The sequence below is a fragment of the Xenopus laevis genome, chromosome 8S (assembly GCF_017654675.1).
Source record: "Xenopus laevis strain J_2021 chromosome 8S, Xenopus_laevis_v10.1, whole genome shotgun sequence".
In the NCBI taxonomy this organism is placed as follows: Eukaryota; Metazoa; Chordata; class Amphibia; order Anura; family Pipidae; genus Xenopus; species Xenopus laevis.
In genome coordinates this window covers 21,142,270-21,156,553 of record NC_054386.1, presented here as the reverse complement: position 1 = coordinate 21,156,553, position 14,284 = coordinate 21,142,270, and the positions used below count along the sequence as shown (strand labels likewise).

Here is a 14,284-nt window from a genome sequence, read left to right as displayed (position 1 = left end):
AGCGACAATCCATCACGCGGCGCTCGATTTCTCCTCCCTGGCTATCTGCTATAAGGAAGGCAGGAAGGAGAAAACAAGCACCGCACGATGGATCGGTGGATTGTCTTTTCCGAAGAGGAGCGCAAGCAGAGTTTCGGTAAGTTATTTATTCATAAAGACTTAGCGATTTAAAAGTTTAATTTGTCTTTGTGGTTTTTTTTTCGTTCTATACTAACAAATTTTAAAAAAAAATTGATGGTACTGGACCTTTAATAATGACTAAATGATAGCGTGAATTAAGGTCTCAAAGAGGCCTGGAGTGGCCCATTACCTCCTACATGGCATGGGCCTGATTGACAGCTCTGTTTAATGTTTGGGCATGTTGGCACCAGAACCTGACTTGCATCAGCCATCTGCTTACCTTGGCAGGACCTCCCATCAGAGTTCAGGATAAAGCCAGGGTTACATGTGCAGGAATATGATCCTGGTACATTGGCACACAGCTGCTGGCAGTATCCATACCGACATTCATCGATGTCTGAAAATAGAAAATATGGGGACATTTTTTTTACTTCCAAAGTTATTTAAAAAAAAAGTACATTTTATTAATGATGAGCAAACAGAAATAAATCCAATAACCGCTTTGTCTATCCCTGGTTTAGAGGGAAACTATCATTAAAATGAAAAAGTAACATGAGATTTATTCCTGGAAATAAGAAACTTTCCAAATATAATCAGTAAAAGCTGATGTTCTGATTCTATTTAGAATGTTTTAGACATTATGTCAAAGTAGTTCCCTTTATTAAAATTCTTTATTTTGTTTGTAACCAAACAGGGTGTTTTTCATTATAAAAAGAAGAGCCGATCTTTGGGGTGTTTCTGCTCCTGGGCACCACAAGAGAACAGGCTAGTATACCATCACCATCATACAATATGGGGTAAATAGGACAGATCAATAGAAAGTCATGCTCTGTTCATTCTTAAAGGAACAGTAACAGCAAAAAAATAAAGTTTTTAAAGTAATGAAAACATCATGTCCTTTTGCTCTGCACTGGTAAAACTGGTGTGTTTGCATGAGTAACACCACTCTAGTTTATATAAACAAGCTGCTGTTTAGCCAATGGGCAGCCATTCAAAGCTGAAAAAGGAGAAAAAGCACAGGATACAGCAGATAACAGATAAGCTCTGTAGTGTATAATGGAATTCTTCAGAATTGATCTGTTATCTACTGTGTATCCTGTGCTTGAATGGCTGTCCCCATGGCTACACAGCAGTTTGTTTATGTAAACTATAGTTGTGTTTCTGAATCAAAAACATCAGTTTTATCAGTGCAGGGCAATAGTACATTATATTGTGATTCTTTTAAAATACTTTAATATTTTGGTGTTATTGTTCTTTCTACTCTCTAAGGAGGAAATTGTTGGCCTTCCTGTAGCTTCCAGGAAAAAGAGTAAATATCTTTTTTTCCTCTCCAAACAAATATATCCTTGCCAGTAAACAGATTTATATTCAACCTCCCGATGACATTAACACGGTGCAAGAACGGGACCCCACTTCTCTGTTGGATTTATATTGAGTATTAGTTGTTTTAGTTATTTCTCAAGCCACGCTACATGGGAAATTTGAAACATGCTTTAATAGATTCAAGAAACAGACTGTGCATGACATAGTTCTTAATGTTGCCTACTTTTAGGGTTTCTGGGTTTGACTTCAATAAGGTTACTATTTGGATGCAGATACATTTTTCTTTTGTTTGTCTGGGTCTTCTTCAGGTTGTTCTGTTTTATTTCCACAGCCCAATATCATATTGATAGGCTAAGAGTACCTACATATGGCATCTATGATCTGATTGGTTAGCATTTTTGCTGCAGTGCCCTAGGTTTAGTATTATACAATCAAATTGAGCATGTACTATTTTTATTGCATTCTAATGGGGTACACTATGTAAAATGAGGTCACTTAACTGTGTTGCGATGACGTTGCCATGAGCTGATGTTGAACATTAGTATTATGCATAGTGCATGTGATAATATGATATAACTTTGTACATGGCAAAATGAGTCTGGGTTAAGTCCTGCATGTTCATTCAGTCATGGCTAACTTTGGATTTTTCATGATTATAGCAAAAATGTATGTTCATCATTAGTCATAAAACTCATACTGAACAATGAGTATTGTGCCCATTTAAATATAACATTGCACATCCCTAAACTGTATTGTTATTACACCTGGAAGATCTTCCATCACCATTTTTGTGAGCAGGGGAGAAGTGCCCACCAGATAACTGATTCCTTTTAAGTGGTGTATCTGTGGTGTACCACCCTAGTTTATATATGTTTCTGTGATGCAATGTAATAAAAAGTAATGAAACGCATGATGGATGGTGGCTACTGCACGTTGGCTTCAACTGAGAGATACAAAGCCAGTGGGTTCAAGGTTACTGTCAAAACAGAAGATGTTTTTCACTCAGGCTGGAAATTCCACTGACAAATAAGCCAGGTTTCTATCCACTTCAGATAATTTATCCTCAGCTCCAAGTTATAAAAAGCAACTCCAAACATTAGTTGAGGAAGAGACCAAATTCATAGCAAGAATGGACATCAAGTCCAAAGAATTATGACTGTGCATTCAGGCTACACACACAATGCACTGGTACAATGAGCATCAAAGTTACTTATCAAATGGTTACATTTTAATTGCTTTTTTCTTAATCCTTACTGATCTCTTGGAGAGGCAAAGCTGCACATGTTTCCACTTTACGCATGGTACACAGTCATCTGGACACAATTTGATGGTTGCTTGTGCCATGTATTTGTGAAGCATTTCATTTTCAGCAAGAGATGTGAACATTATGCTCTTTCTGTTCAAGCAAAAAGCAAGCTGTCCCTTTCAAACACTTTGGGTAGAGATGAATTGCAGGGCGGCATGGTCTGTTCCTTTTTAGCAATAATGGGCATTGTGTAAACATGATTATGGGCAGGCCATAGACAGGTGATTAGAGAATGTGTTTTTAAGGTAATGGCCTGCTAACACCCTTCATTAATGTCAAATACATGTGACACATGTAAAACAATTTAAGGACATGCAGGTATACCAATGTAATAGGGCAAAGCACTAAGGAGAGAATGAATTACAGTGGCTGATAAAATATAGACAATACATACTTGTCATATCAATTGTGGATATTTGAGGTTTAACAGAACACAAAGCACCATGGTCCAAATTCTCATAGAAAAGTTCATACTTAAACCTGTTCCCTTTTCCTTGTATAATTAAAGCTAAGGAGAGCAATCTACAATCCCCACCCACCTCCTATCCCAGTTTTATTAAGGCCCCCATACACGGGAAGATAAAAGCTGCCGACAGACCGAGTCGGCAGCTTATTGGCCCGTGTGTGGTGCCATCCAACGGGCGTCCCCCAAAAATATGCCCGAAAGTCAGCCTGATGCGACAGGGCATGGTAAAATATGCTGACGGATCGCGGCTGCATCTGTTCGTTGATGTGGTCCTGCGATCCAAATGCCCGTATCGCCTCCATTCTGATATGATCGTTGGGCCCTAGGGCCCACGATTGGATCAGCCCCATATCGCCCACCTTAATGAGCTATTAGGAAAAACTTGTGTGACTTAAAGCTTATATGCTTCTTCTTCCGCAAGATTTAATAGTAGCTGCAGAAACTGTAACTGGAAGAGCTCACTGAGCTGTAACCACTTTCTAAGACAAAGAGAAAGACTAGTCACAATTGGAAAAAAACCTAGGGTTCAATATAATATAGATATGTATAATTATAGAAGAGCAGCAAGTGTTGTCTATATTTCTTGTTTGGATTGTAAACGGAAGTTTCTGGCCACTTGATTCAAAGTAAAATATCTTCATTCACTTGTGTCTAACACAGTGATGCCTAAACTGTGTGGCACCATCAAACTGATAGTGTTCTGCATGGTTATTACCCATTGACAACAAACTGGAGATGTCCTATCTGATCTCTAGTGGTATAACTGTAACTATAAACCAGCAGCAATAATATGAAACCAAACTATTGCATGCTATATCACATCTTAACTATGGCAGATGGTGAAAAAGATAATAAGATAAGATAATAATAATTTTACTATGACATTTAAAAAAATCAAAGTAAAGGTTCCCCACACTGGTTTTAGAGATGAATACCAATAAAATGTCCTTGGGTTTAGTGGTAGCACTTTATATGATCCAGTTCATTCAGCTTTGTCAGACTCACCTAAACACTGTCCCTCCAGGAGCCAGTACCCTTCTGTACAGGAGCAGGTGTACCCTCCCTCTGTATTGATACATATCTGAGTCGGGTTGCACTGGTGGGACTCACTGACACACTCGTCTATATCTGTAATAGCAAGAATTGGATTATTGTTTAACATATAAAACAACATTCACATATGTTTATATGAATAGTCATTGTGATCTCAGCCAAGAAAACAATTATTCAACCCTATTCCTATTATTGTACTTTGCTGTTACTGTTAAGGCCTGATATTTCATCTATAAGCACCACCGTTTTGCAATCATTTGCCTCCATGCTTGTGCAATTTTAATTACTGATTATTATGTGTACAATCTTTCAGATGTTTTTGAATATTATTTCATCAGACCAGTCTAATTTAAAAGTTTCAGGCATTCATAGAGATGCAGTGAGATATAATGGACTGCAATTATAGAAATGATAATAATATAGTGAATAAATATATATATATAAATATATATATATATATATATATATATATATATATATATTGTAAAATATAAGGATTTTATAAGTTACCAAGGAGTTTCATGACCATATAAATACAGGTCATGGAACTCCGGGGTAACTTCTAATATCCTCATATTTTGCAAGTGGGGGTTCTTTATTTATTATAATACACACATTTCAATGAGTCATGTGACAGAAATGACATCAGAACTCACCGTTTATAACTGATGACATCACTACTCACCGTTTATAAGGATATAATTTACAGGAAATTCATGGCTTTTGTGTATTATAATAATATTAATAATACTCATCGAACATTGTTATTATAATGAATTATTACTCTAGCACCAGATGTGTTGCCATAAAGATTTGACACAGGACATTTTTCTGAAAATGTTCTCCATTAAAATCTAATCAGAATGATTTAATTGTAATGCTATATTAATTCAATGACAAAAATGATTTCCTTCCCCGTGTAAGACTATAAAACAGATCTAAATAGTCTGGCTCTGTGATTAAATCGCATTCCAAGACAATACTGACATGAAAATACCTTTAAAGTCCCATGGGAACTTCTGTCTTGAGAATATATGGGAATATGTACTTTGCCAAAGATTCCAGTATGGTGATATCATGTGCTTTTGTATCAGTATTTTTAGTATCAAGATGACTGCCAATGAAATGGCCTTACGCCTGCTTTCTTTCATGCCCCCTACAGATTGTCTAGACAAGCAGTGCCTTGAATGTAACTGCTACAACAGTTTCAAGGCCATGGGAAAGCTAGTCATTATCAAGTCTTTTCCCCAAATTTACAAATTGACATATGAATTACATATACTGGATACCACGGTGGACAAAAATCCCAGTAGAGGACTGAATAAATCATTTTTATAGTCAGTATAAATCCTGCGAATGCAGGAATTTTTGCTCTCTTTCCAACAAAATTGTGATCGATACAAACTAATCTTTTATAAATTAGCTTCTATTATTCTTAAATATTTTTTGGGGTGGGAAGTACAACTGTGCTTCTGGGGAGGGGACAACACATTCACCAGGATTGTGAAGAAAAAGAAGCAAGCAACAAATGCAAAGAAGTTGCACAGAAATATACACTGCAGAAACAAAACTGGATCTTCACACTGGGATGGGTATAAGAAATATGATTCATGGTTGTTTAAAATTGTTTCGGACACTGTATAGTGTATCTGTAATTTAATTGTCCACTAGGAAGCAATCAGTGATGGTGATCATAGCAACCAGGGTACATGGCCTAACTACCCCCAGGTTGTATACCCCGTGTTTAGCTCCTAAAGTCTGACACATTTATTTTTCAAAAAGAACATCTTACCAATACTTTTCCTTTACCCAATATTACACTGGAATTGTCATTCACAGTAAACATTCAAACCCACTAGTTCTTGCCAAGAAATAAATGAGGCCAACTCATGTCTGGCAACATCCTATCATTTTACTTGTGGCTAATTTTACACTGTTTCAACAAAACTTACCCAAAAAAATAGGGCTAAGCCAGAATAAGCACTGCCATTTATTTCTTCAGTGATGCAGAGCTCTCCAAGAACTCCTAATGACTCAAAATGCTCTGGCCACCTGGATGACACTTGGTTCCAATAAATTAACTTGTCTGCAATTTTTTTATATGTGTTACTGAGCCAGTTTTTTAGACAAAATGAATGAAATTGAATTTCACAGAGAAAGAAACTGTTTCGGGAATAATATATACATATATACACGGACATTCTATCATGTCCGCTTTCTGCACACCTCTTGCATATGCCATAATGTCTGTTGAGTTCTCTGTTGTGTTTTTAAAATTATTTTTAAGTGCACGATTAAAGCATTAGATCCTGTTTGTTTTTCTATCACAGTGAAATACTTGGTTATGTCTACATTTTGGGGCAAATTTACATAGGGTCGAATATCGAGGGTTAATTAACCCTCGATATTCGATTGCCGAATGTAAATTCTTCGACTTCGAATATCGAAGTCGAAGGATTTACCGCAATTCCTACGATTGAACAATCGAAGGAAAAATCGTTTGATCGAACGATTAAATCCTTCAAATCGAGCGCTTCGAAGGATTTTAATCCATCGATCGAAGGATTTTCCTTCGATCAGAAAATTGTTAGGAAGCCTATGGGGACCTTCCCCATAGGCTAACATTGGCCTTGGTAGGTTTTATTTGCCGAAGTAGGGGGTCTAAGTATTTTTTAAAGAGACAGTACTTCGACTAGTCGAATAGTCAAACGATTTTTAGTTCCAATCGTTCAATTCAAAGTCGAAGTTGTAGTCGAAGGTCAAATTAGCCTATTCGATGGTCGAATAGCCAAATTCGACCATTCAAAATTCGAAGTTTTTTTCTTCATTCCTTCACTCGAGCTAAGTAAATGGGCCCCTTCACGTACCGGTACTTTAAAATATGTATAATAAAGTTTACATTTTTTTATGCTTTAAAATCTAATCCCTAACTTAATAGAAATATTAAAGTAAATCTATTTTTCTTTAAACATCAACTAAGTTTGCCTTTCTGTGTTTCTTATTCAATTAAATTCAGATACATCATTCCCACTCTATCCACATATTCTAAGTATATCCGTCTGACATACTCTGATTAAATAACAAAGGTCAGTCACTGGGAAATATTTACCCCATTCTAGGTCAAGTTTATTATTTCAAATTTCAGACTCCACTTGCATGTCTTTTTTTATTGTTTTTTCCTATAGCAATGAAAGGCTTAACTTTTTTAGGCTTATTTAAGAAATGTATAATGCATACACTTTTAACCGGCAGCTGCCCTTTTTATGTGTTAAGGATTAGGTAGGGGGCACTGTGGGGGCAGCAGGAGAAAGGCGAGTCCTTAAGGCAAGAGCTGGCTTAACCCACGGGACGGGAAAAGAGCAGGAACAGGGTGACTAGGGCGATGAGTTAGACTGGAACAGGTGCAGAGCGGAACAGGACAGAGAGGGCGAAGATCAGGACTGAACTAGACAGAATGAAGAGGGCGATGAGTCAGAACAGGAGCAGTCTGGGTAGGAGAGGATGGAGCAGGTGTAGAACAGGATAAGATGGGAAGAGACAGGATGGTGTGTGCATAGAATCAGATTAGACTGGGGATAGGGGAGCAGAAGGACTGGAGCAAAAGGATCTGGAGCAGAAGAATCTGGAAAACAGGAGAGGACAGGATAGCAGAAGAGGGGACTGGATAGCCGTAGAGGGAAGATAAGGCAGAGCAAGGTGTCAGAGTGAGACGAGGGAAGATTTAAGACAAGGTACAGGTACAAGTCAGAACAGTACAGGAAGCAGGAACAGGCAAGGTCAGGTGAAGGCAGAAATAGGTTAAGGCAAAGTTAAATGTAGGACTGGAGCAGAACCAGGAGGGAAAGACAAGGCATGAACAGTACAAGGTAAGGTAAGGAGGAAAGGTTCAAGGTAAGGCAGGACAAGACAGGATAGAACAGGACAGGGCAAGGCAAGGAGGCGAGAGCTGGGACACTTCGCTAGGGACAATGACACACTGCTAGTTTGGGAAGCCAATGCTCAGACAAGGAGTTTGGAGGGCTGGCCTGATTGGCTGACTGCAAACCAATCAGGCTGTTGCTGGGTTAGGGCTGCAAAGGCCAGGTAATAGACAGTGACCAAACCAGCACGCTGCTCACCTGGCCCAATGGTTAAGGCGCAGAGCCAAAAACCCAAAGGTCCCTGGCTCAAAGCCTGACAATATGTATGACAATCATGTCTACACCAAAAGTTGACTCATTTGTATTTCCTAGGTACAGAGTTTGTCATTACATGTAATGTCATCAAAACAAATACAGTTTCAAATAGCATCATCCTCTGTTAGACAATTCAATGGTATTTGGGAGATGTAACTTCCACTCACCTACACACTGGTTGTCTTCATCAAGTTGATACCCAAAACGACAGACAACGGGTCTGGAAGGTGATGGGAAATTTGGAGGAGGAAGTGGTGCAGCGGCAGCTGGTAGAAATGGGTTACGTAAACTAGGTCTAAACATGGTGTTGGTGCGAGGAATGCAGAGGTAACCTCCATTTTGATTTACACACATCATATCTCCTCTGCAGGCATCCAGAATTATCCGACACTCATCCACATCTAAGAAAAACAGGTAAAACCGTAAGCTTTATCATTATTCCATTCACATGTTGGGCACAAATCCGAACTAAATTGGCGTATTTACAAGACTCTGAGCCAAACACTGCGATTCTCTGCTGGAAGGCTACACAGTAAAAGTAGCTGATGATATGTGGTTAAAGTTATTCTGTTTTATACTTTTTGGCTTGCATTATTTTATCTTCATTACTTGTCAAAGACAAAACTGTGCCAATCTGATTCCAGGCAAGCATTTTTACCACTAAAATGTAAATCATGGCCAAAAAACATGTTTTCTGCATTCCCAGTCTATACATATTAGTAGAACTGCATGCTCGGTTTATCCGCCTGACATACTCTGATAACATAAATGGTCAGTTTTGGGAAAAACTTCATGCCATCTTCTAGGCTATTATTTCTAGGTTCAAATCCCCCCCTTTCTTAATAAAATAAAATAAAAAAATTGTCCATCAGCATCCATTGTGCTCCTACTGCTCTCCCCGCCACTATGTCTATGTGTACACAATAACAATAAAAATAAGAAGGAGGTTATGGTGTATAGCCGTACAAAATGCCTACAAGTGGACATTGTGAAATAACAATGTAGAATAATGCAAGCCCTCTATACACTCCCCTTATGCACTGCCCATACATAATACTACAGTAAATAAATGAAAGGGAAGGAGATTAACAAAAGGCAGACATCCTCTGCAAGTGCAATTTATTGAAAAATATGTGTGGTCCCCAAAGGCTCACAATTCCCCCCTTACCATACCAGAACTTGCACCTACCCAATCATAACTATCCTATAATTCTTGCAAATGATTTTTAGCTCATATATTCTGCCGGAACCATTTCAGGGTCCCAGGACTTTACCATACCTAAACATTGCCCTGATGATCGGTCCATCTCAAAGCCATTGGAGCACTGTTGCTGAAATACAGGTTAAAAGACAAATACAAATTGGTATGTTCAATGGAATCAGATGCTCTTTGTTTGAACATGCAGTAAGCAGCACTAGTTCAAGAGATGTAATGTAAAAGGGAATTATGACAGCAGTTAATATGTTCCAACCAAGTAGATGCTTAATAGTTTTTTCATGAGAAAATGTTACATAATTTAATAATACTAATAAAAATGTATATATTATTGCTTATCAATATTATCAATATTATATCTAAACCTATAATTGTTTTTGCTGCTGCAGACAGTTCATTCATTCCGTTTGGTAATCAGCCATCCCAAATTACTGATTAGCTGGAATTAGAGCTTTGGGCTTGGCAGTTGTATTTGCCTAAAATCTTGGTGGACAATCTCCCCAACATTTGACCTTTGTGCCATAGGCCTAACACTCTTTGCATGGTAAAACCATTTACTGTAATGTAACTGAACTGTTTACTGATGGAATACAAATGTTAGGCTGAGGAACCTAACGCAAATATTTCCAAACTTAGAAGAAAATAACTGTAAAGATAAATCAAAGTCGTTGTGAAACAGATTTACTAAACAGCTACATAATCTAATTTGTGGATTTTATTAAAGTACCTAATACATTACCCAGTTGTTTTAAATTTACATATTCTGTATTTCGTGTTAAATAAGTCAGTAGAAGAGTACTGTATGTAAACAGGATGGATAAATGGGACATGTATGTATGAGGCTACTGTTTTTTCACAAATTGAGGACTTTGATGAAGGGCCAGGCAGTGATATGGAGAGATAATTAGGTATGAAGGGGTTCAGTAGTGAGAGTAGAAATATGGCTGGGGTTTAGGGGCTTTGGGATGTTTGTGGTTTCACTGTAGCCACTGGTTTAATTAAATTCCCCCAAAAAAAATCAGGAATATGTGGTAGTGAAAAATGAATTTTGATTTTTTTGGTGAAGCTGTGGATAAGGAATCCATTCAGCCCTCTTGTTGAGAAGAAACCCTGGCAAACATTTGCATCAGATTTTCTGCATGACAATGAAGCAGAAAGAGGAACTGTATTAAATCTATTTAGTATAATGGCATCTACAGACTGGTCCTCCAGGACACCCCGGGGCGGTGCTCCTATCAGCAGAAAACTGCACCGGCCCAGGGTTGTTATAACAGTGAGCACCACGGATCGATCCTCTTTTCTTCGCTCGGCTGCGCATGCGCAGTAGAACGAAAAGATGAACTTTAACTAAAAAGTCGCCTATTTCGTTCTACTGCGCATGCATCTGCCCAGGGAAATTTGAAGATAGAACAAGACGGAAGTGGATCGCTCCATGGTGCTCACTGGTATAACCCCGGGCCGGTGCAGTTTTCTGCTGATAGGAGCACCACCCCGGGGTTTCAGGTAAGTCGATACAATTATTAAGCTCCAGTCCATTTTCTAGAATGTTAAATCAATCATGTTGTAAGCATTGCATCTGTATATTATATTTTAATTTTCCTTCTCAAAATGCCCTCTAATTCTATCCACCTCCTCTTTTCAACATGATGGGGCAGATTTATCAAGGTCGAAGTGAAATTTCGAATGAAAAGAAATCCAATTCCGAGCTATTTTTTGTGTACTTCAACTAGGGAATAGTCAAAATTCGATTTGAATTTGAAAAAAATTCAAAAATTTGAATATCAAAATTAGATACGGTCTCTTTAAAAATTTGAGTTCGACCATTCCCCATCTAAAACCTGCCAAATTGCTGTTTTAGCCTATGGGGGACCTCCTATTTGGAATGAATTGGTGGGCTTTGAAAAATCAAAGTTTTTTTTGGGAAAAACTTTAAATTGAATTTGATTGAATGCAATATTCTTCAATTAGTTTGATTCAAATTAGGCCGAATACGGGCCAGTTAGATTGAAAATGGACCTATTAGAGTTTTTTCAATTCGAAAATTCGACCCTTGATAAATATGCCCCGATTTCTTCATAAACTCAGAGAAAGTCTCATTGGCAGAGATTGTGGGTTCAAGTCCTCATTCCATGCTTTTTGAGCGGCAATTATTGGGAACTTTTCCTCTATTATACAACCCCATATTGCCTTTTCTTTTCCAGTAGTTTTACCCCTGTGCTTTCTACTCTTAAGTTGTGAAATTGTTTGGTGTAATGGCACTAAATTGCAATGTAATTTGTATTCTGCTTGTTTCTGGCCCTTACATTATATACGTATTCATCAAACTGTTGGATATTTTTAAACACAAAATCACACCAAAAACTAGAGATTTTAGCAAAACAATATTTGTACCAAAAGGCCCTATACTATAAATGGATAAAACACCTGGTCCTTACCTGTGCATGTACTGAGTCTGTGATGCAGAGACAGAGAGTGATCAAAGTCAATATTCTGAAACAAAAACCAAATCACACAAAAGAACAGTCATTAGTGGGTAAGCTCTTAAATCTGCATAAAACAAAAACAAAATATTGGTTACTTCTGTGAAAATAATCTTAAAATATTCATTAGAAAAATCACCATAACTTTGGAACACTAGGGGTGCTGTTTTATTGAGTGTGCCTTAGTTGAGAAAAGCATTATGATCTCAGCTATAAATGGAATGAAGGAATGTCATGTGCACACAATAAACTATAAACAATACTTTCTTGCCATTTAAGTGTATTTGCTATCTAAGGCTAAAACATGAGAGACGTTGCCGTCTTTAAGTCTATCAAGGACAATCTCCTACTCAGTCAGAAAAACAAATAATTAAAAATATGTAAATGCTTAACACAATAATAAAAATAGGCCCAATGTTCAAATTAGGGATGCACTGAATCCACTTTTATTTTGGGATTCAGCTGAATCCCAAATCTTTCAAAATGGATTTGGAAGGATCCCAATTGAATCTGAATTCTAATTTGCATATTCAAATCAAGGCACATAATTCCTTTCTTGTTCTAATTTGCAAATTAAAAGCAAAAAAAAGAAAAAGGAAGTACAGATGCAGTTAATAAATTGTGATTACCTAGTTAATATGACCAAAAGGCACTTTGGGGCAAATTCACTAACCTGCGGACTTGCGCTAGCGCAGGCTTCACCACACTTCGCCGCACTTCGCCAGGGCGCCGCTAATTCACTAAAATCCGAAGTTGCTCTCCCGGAGGCGAACGGTAGCGAAGTTGCGCTAGCGTTAATTCGTCAAGGAAAGCGAAGTTACGCTAGCGATGCCTAATTTGCATACGGTGCCAATTTAAAGTACAATGGACGTATATGTAGCAGCAAATACATTACACTACACAAGCCTGGGAAAGCTTCATAAAATAAAATAGAGTTGTTATTTTGCCCTACACATGTGCCCACTGTATAGTTTAGGTGCCATATGTTAGGAAATGTAGGGGGGAAGGAGGGTACCCCCAAAATAATTTACGTTCTTTTTCAGCCTATCACCCTTAAAAAATGAAAAGACGCCAGCGTTTTTTGGGTCTTAGAAAAAATTTCAACTTTTTTTGAAGCAATCCCTATCAACTCTATTGCACTTCGTCTGGTCTGAGGTGGCGAAGGCAAGTCTGGTGCAAGAGGTAACGTTCAGTAAAATGCGCAAGTTAGTGAATTAGAGTAGTTACGTCCCTTCGCCATAGCTCAACTCCGCCTGGCTAAAGGGTGCGAAGTAGCGCTAGAGTAGGTCCACTTCGCTAGCGAATTTACACCAGCGCACGTTAGTAAATCGGCGAAGTAACGAAATGACGTCACGCTGGTGAATTTGCGCTAGCGTTAGCCACTTCGCGCTTTAGTGAATTTGCCCCATTATTTTAAGGGCTGGGTTTTGGTTTGTCCATGCACTTTAGATTCGGGCTGTTTAAAAAAGCTCAGATTTGGCAGAATTCTGAACTGAATCCAAGATTTTGTGTATCCCTAGTAAAAACTGCCAGTTGTTCCAGGTGTTAGTAGGCCCTCGGGTGTACAACATATAAAGACTGGAGGAAAAAAATCCTCAATTTTTTTATGGTTTATTAAATGACAAGAGTACTCCATCTCAAACCTGCTGAGGTCATTAAGAAGTCAATGTATGAAGGAGAAAGCAGCAAAATTCCACATACCAGAAACCGGACTGTACGTTTAAAAATTACATATTAAAACACGCTGCTGGCTTGATGCGTTTCGGGCACCGCTGCCCTTAATCATTAAGAAGTCAATAGCACGTGTCCCATTTACAATTGAAAGAGATCACTGGGTTTCGTACAATAAGCAAACCAATTCATGGTTTTCGGGCGATAATCCAAAAAAAACGTACAATTTTGATTTTTTTTTTTCACAATTTTAGCAAGTCTTTTCCCACTGCTGATGTTTTCTAGTCAATTTATTGATAAATTGTGGGCGGTTTTAAGGAAATTGTTATTTTTAAGAAAATTTTAGGATTTTAGTAAATAAGGTATAGCATGGTAGGCACCTGCGTAGGGTGAAGTTGAGGGAGGGTTGCACTTCCTAGCAGACTGCTGGCAGAATAATGAGTGACAGCTTGTGGGGACAGGGTTGGGGTGGCA

At 38.1% G+C, this 14,284-nt stretch overlaps 1 protein-coding gene across 1 annotated transcript in view; it reads right to left on the bottom strand.

Moving 5' to 3' along the window:
* Window positions 1–14,284, bottom strand: part of fbln5.S (fibulin 5 S homeolog) — a 34,649-nt gene that overhangs the window by 15,351 nt on the left and 5,014 nt on the right. The window contains exons 2-6 of the mRNA XM_018232426.2: window positions 12,095–12,149; window positions 9,723–9,774; window positions 8,611–8,844; window positions 4,221–4,343; window positions 401–517 (exon numbers count right to left, since the gene is read on the bottom strand). Coding sequence (XP_018087915.1) covers window positions 401–517; window positions 4,221–4,343; window positions 8,611–8,844; window positions 9,723–9,774; window positions 12,095–12,149 — 581 coding nt within the window. The remainder of the gene's footprint in view (window positions 1–400; window positions 518–4,220; window positions 4,344–8,610; window positions 8,845–9,722; window positions 9,775–12,094; window positions 12,150–14,284) is intronic.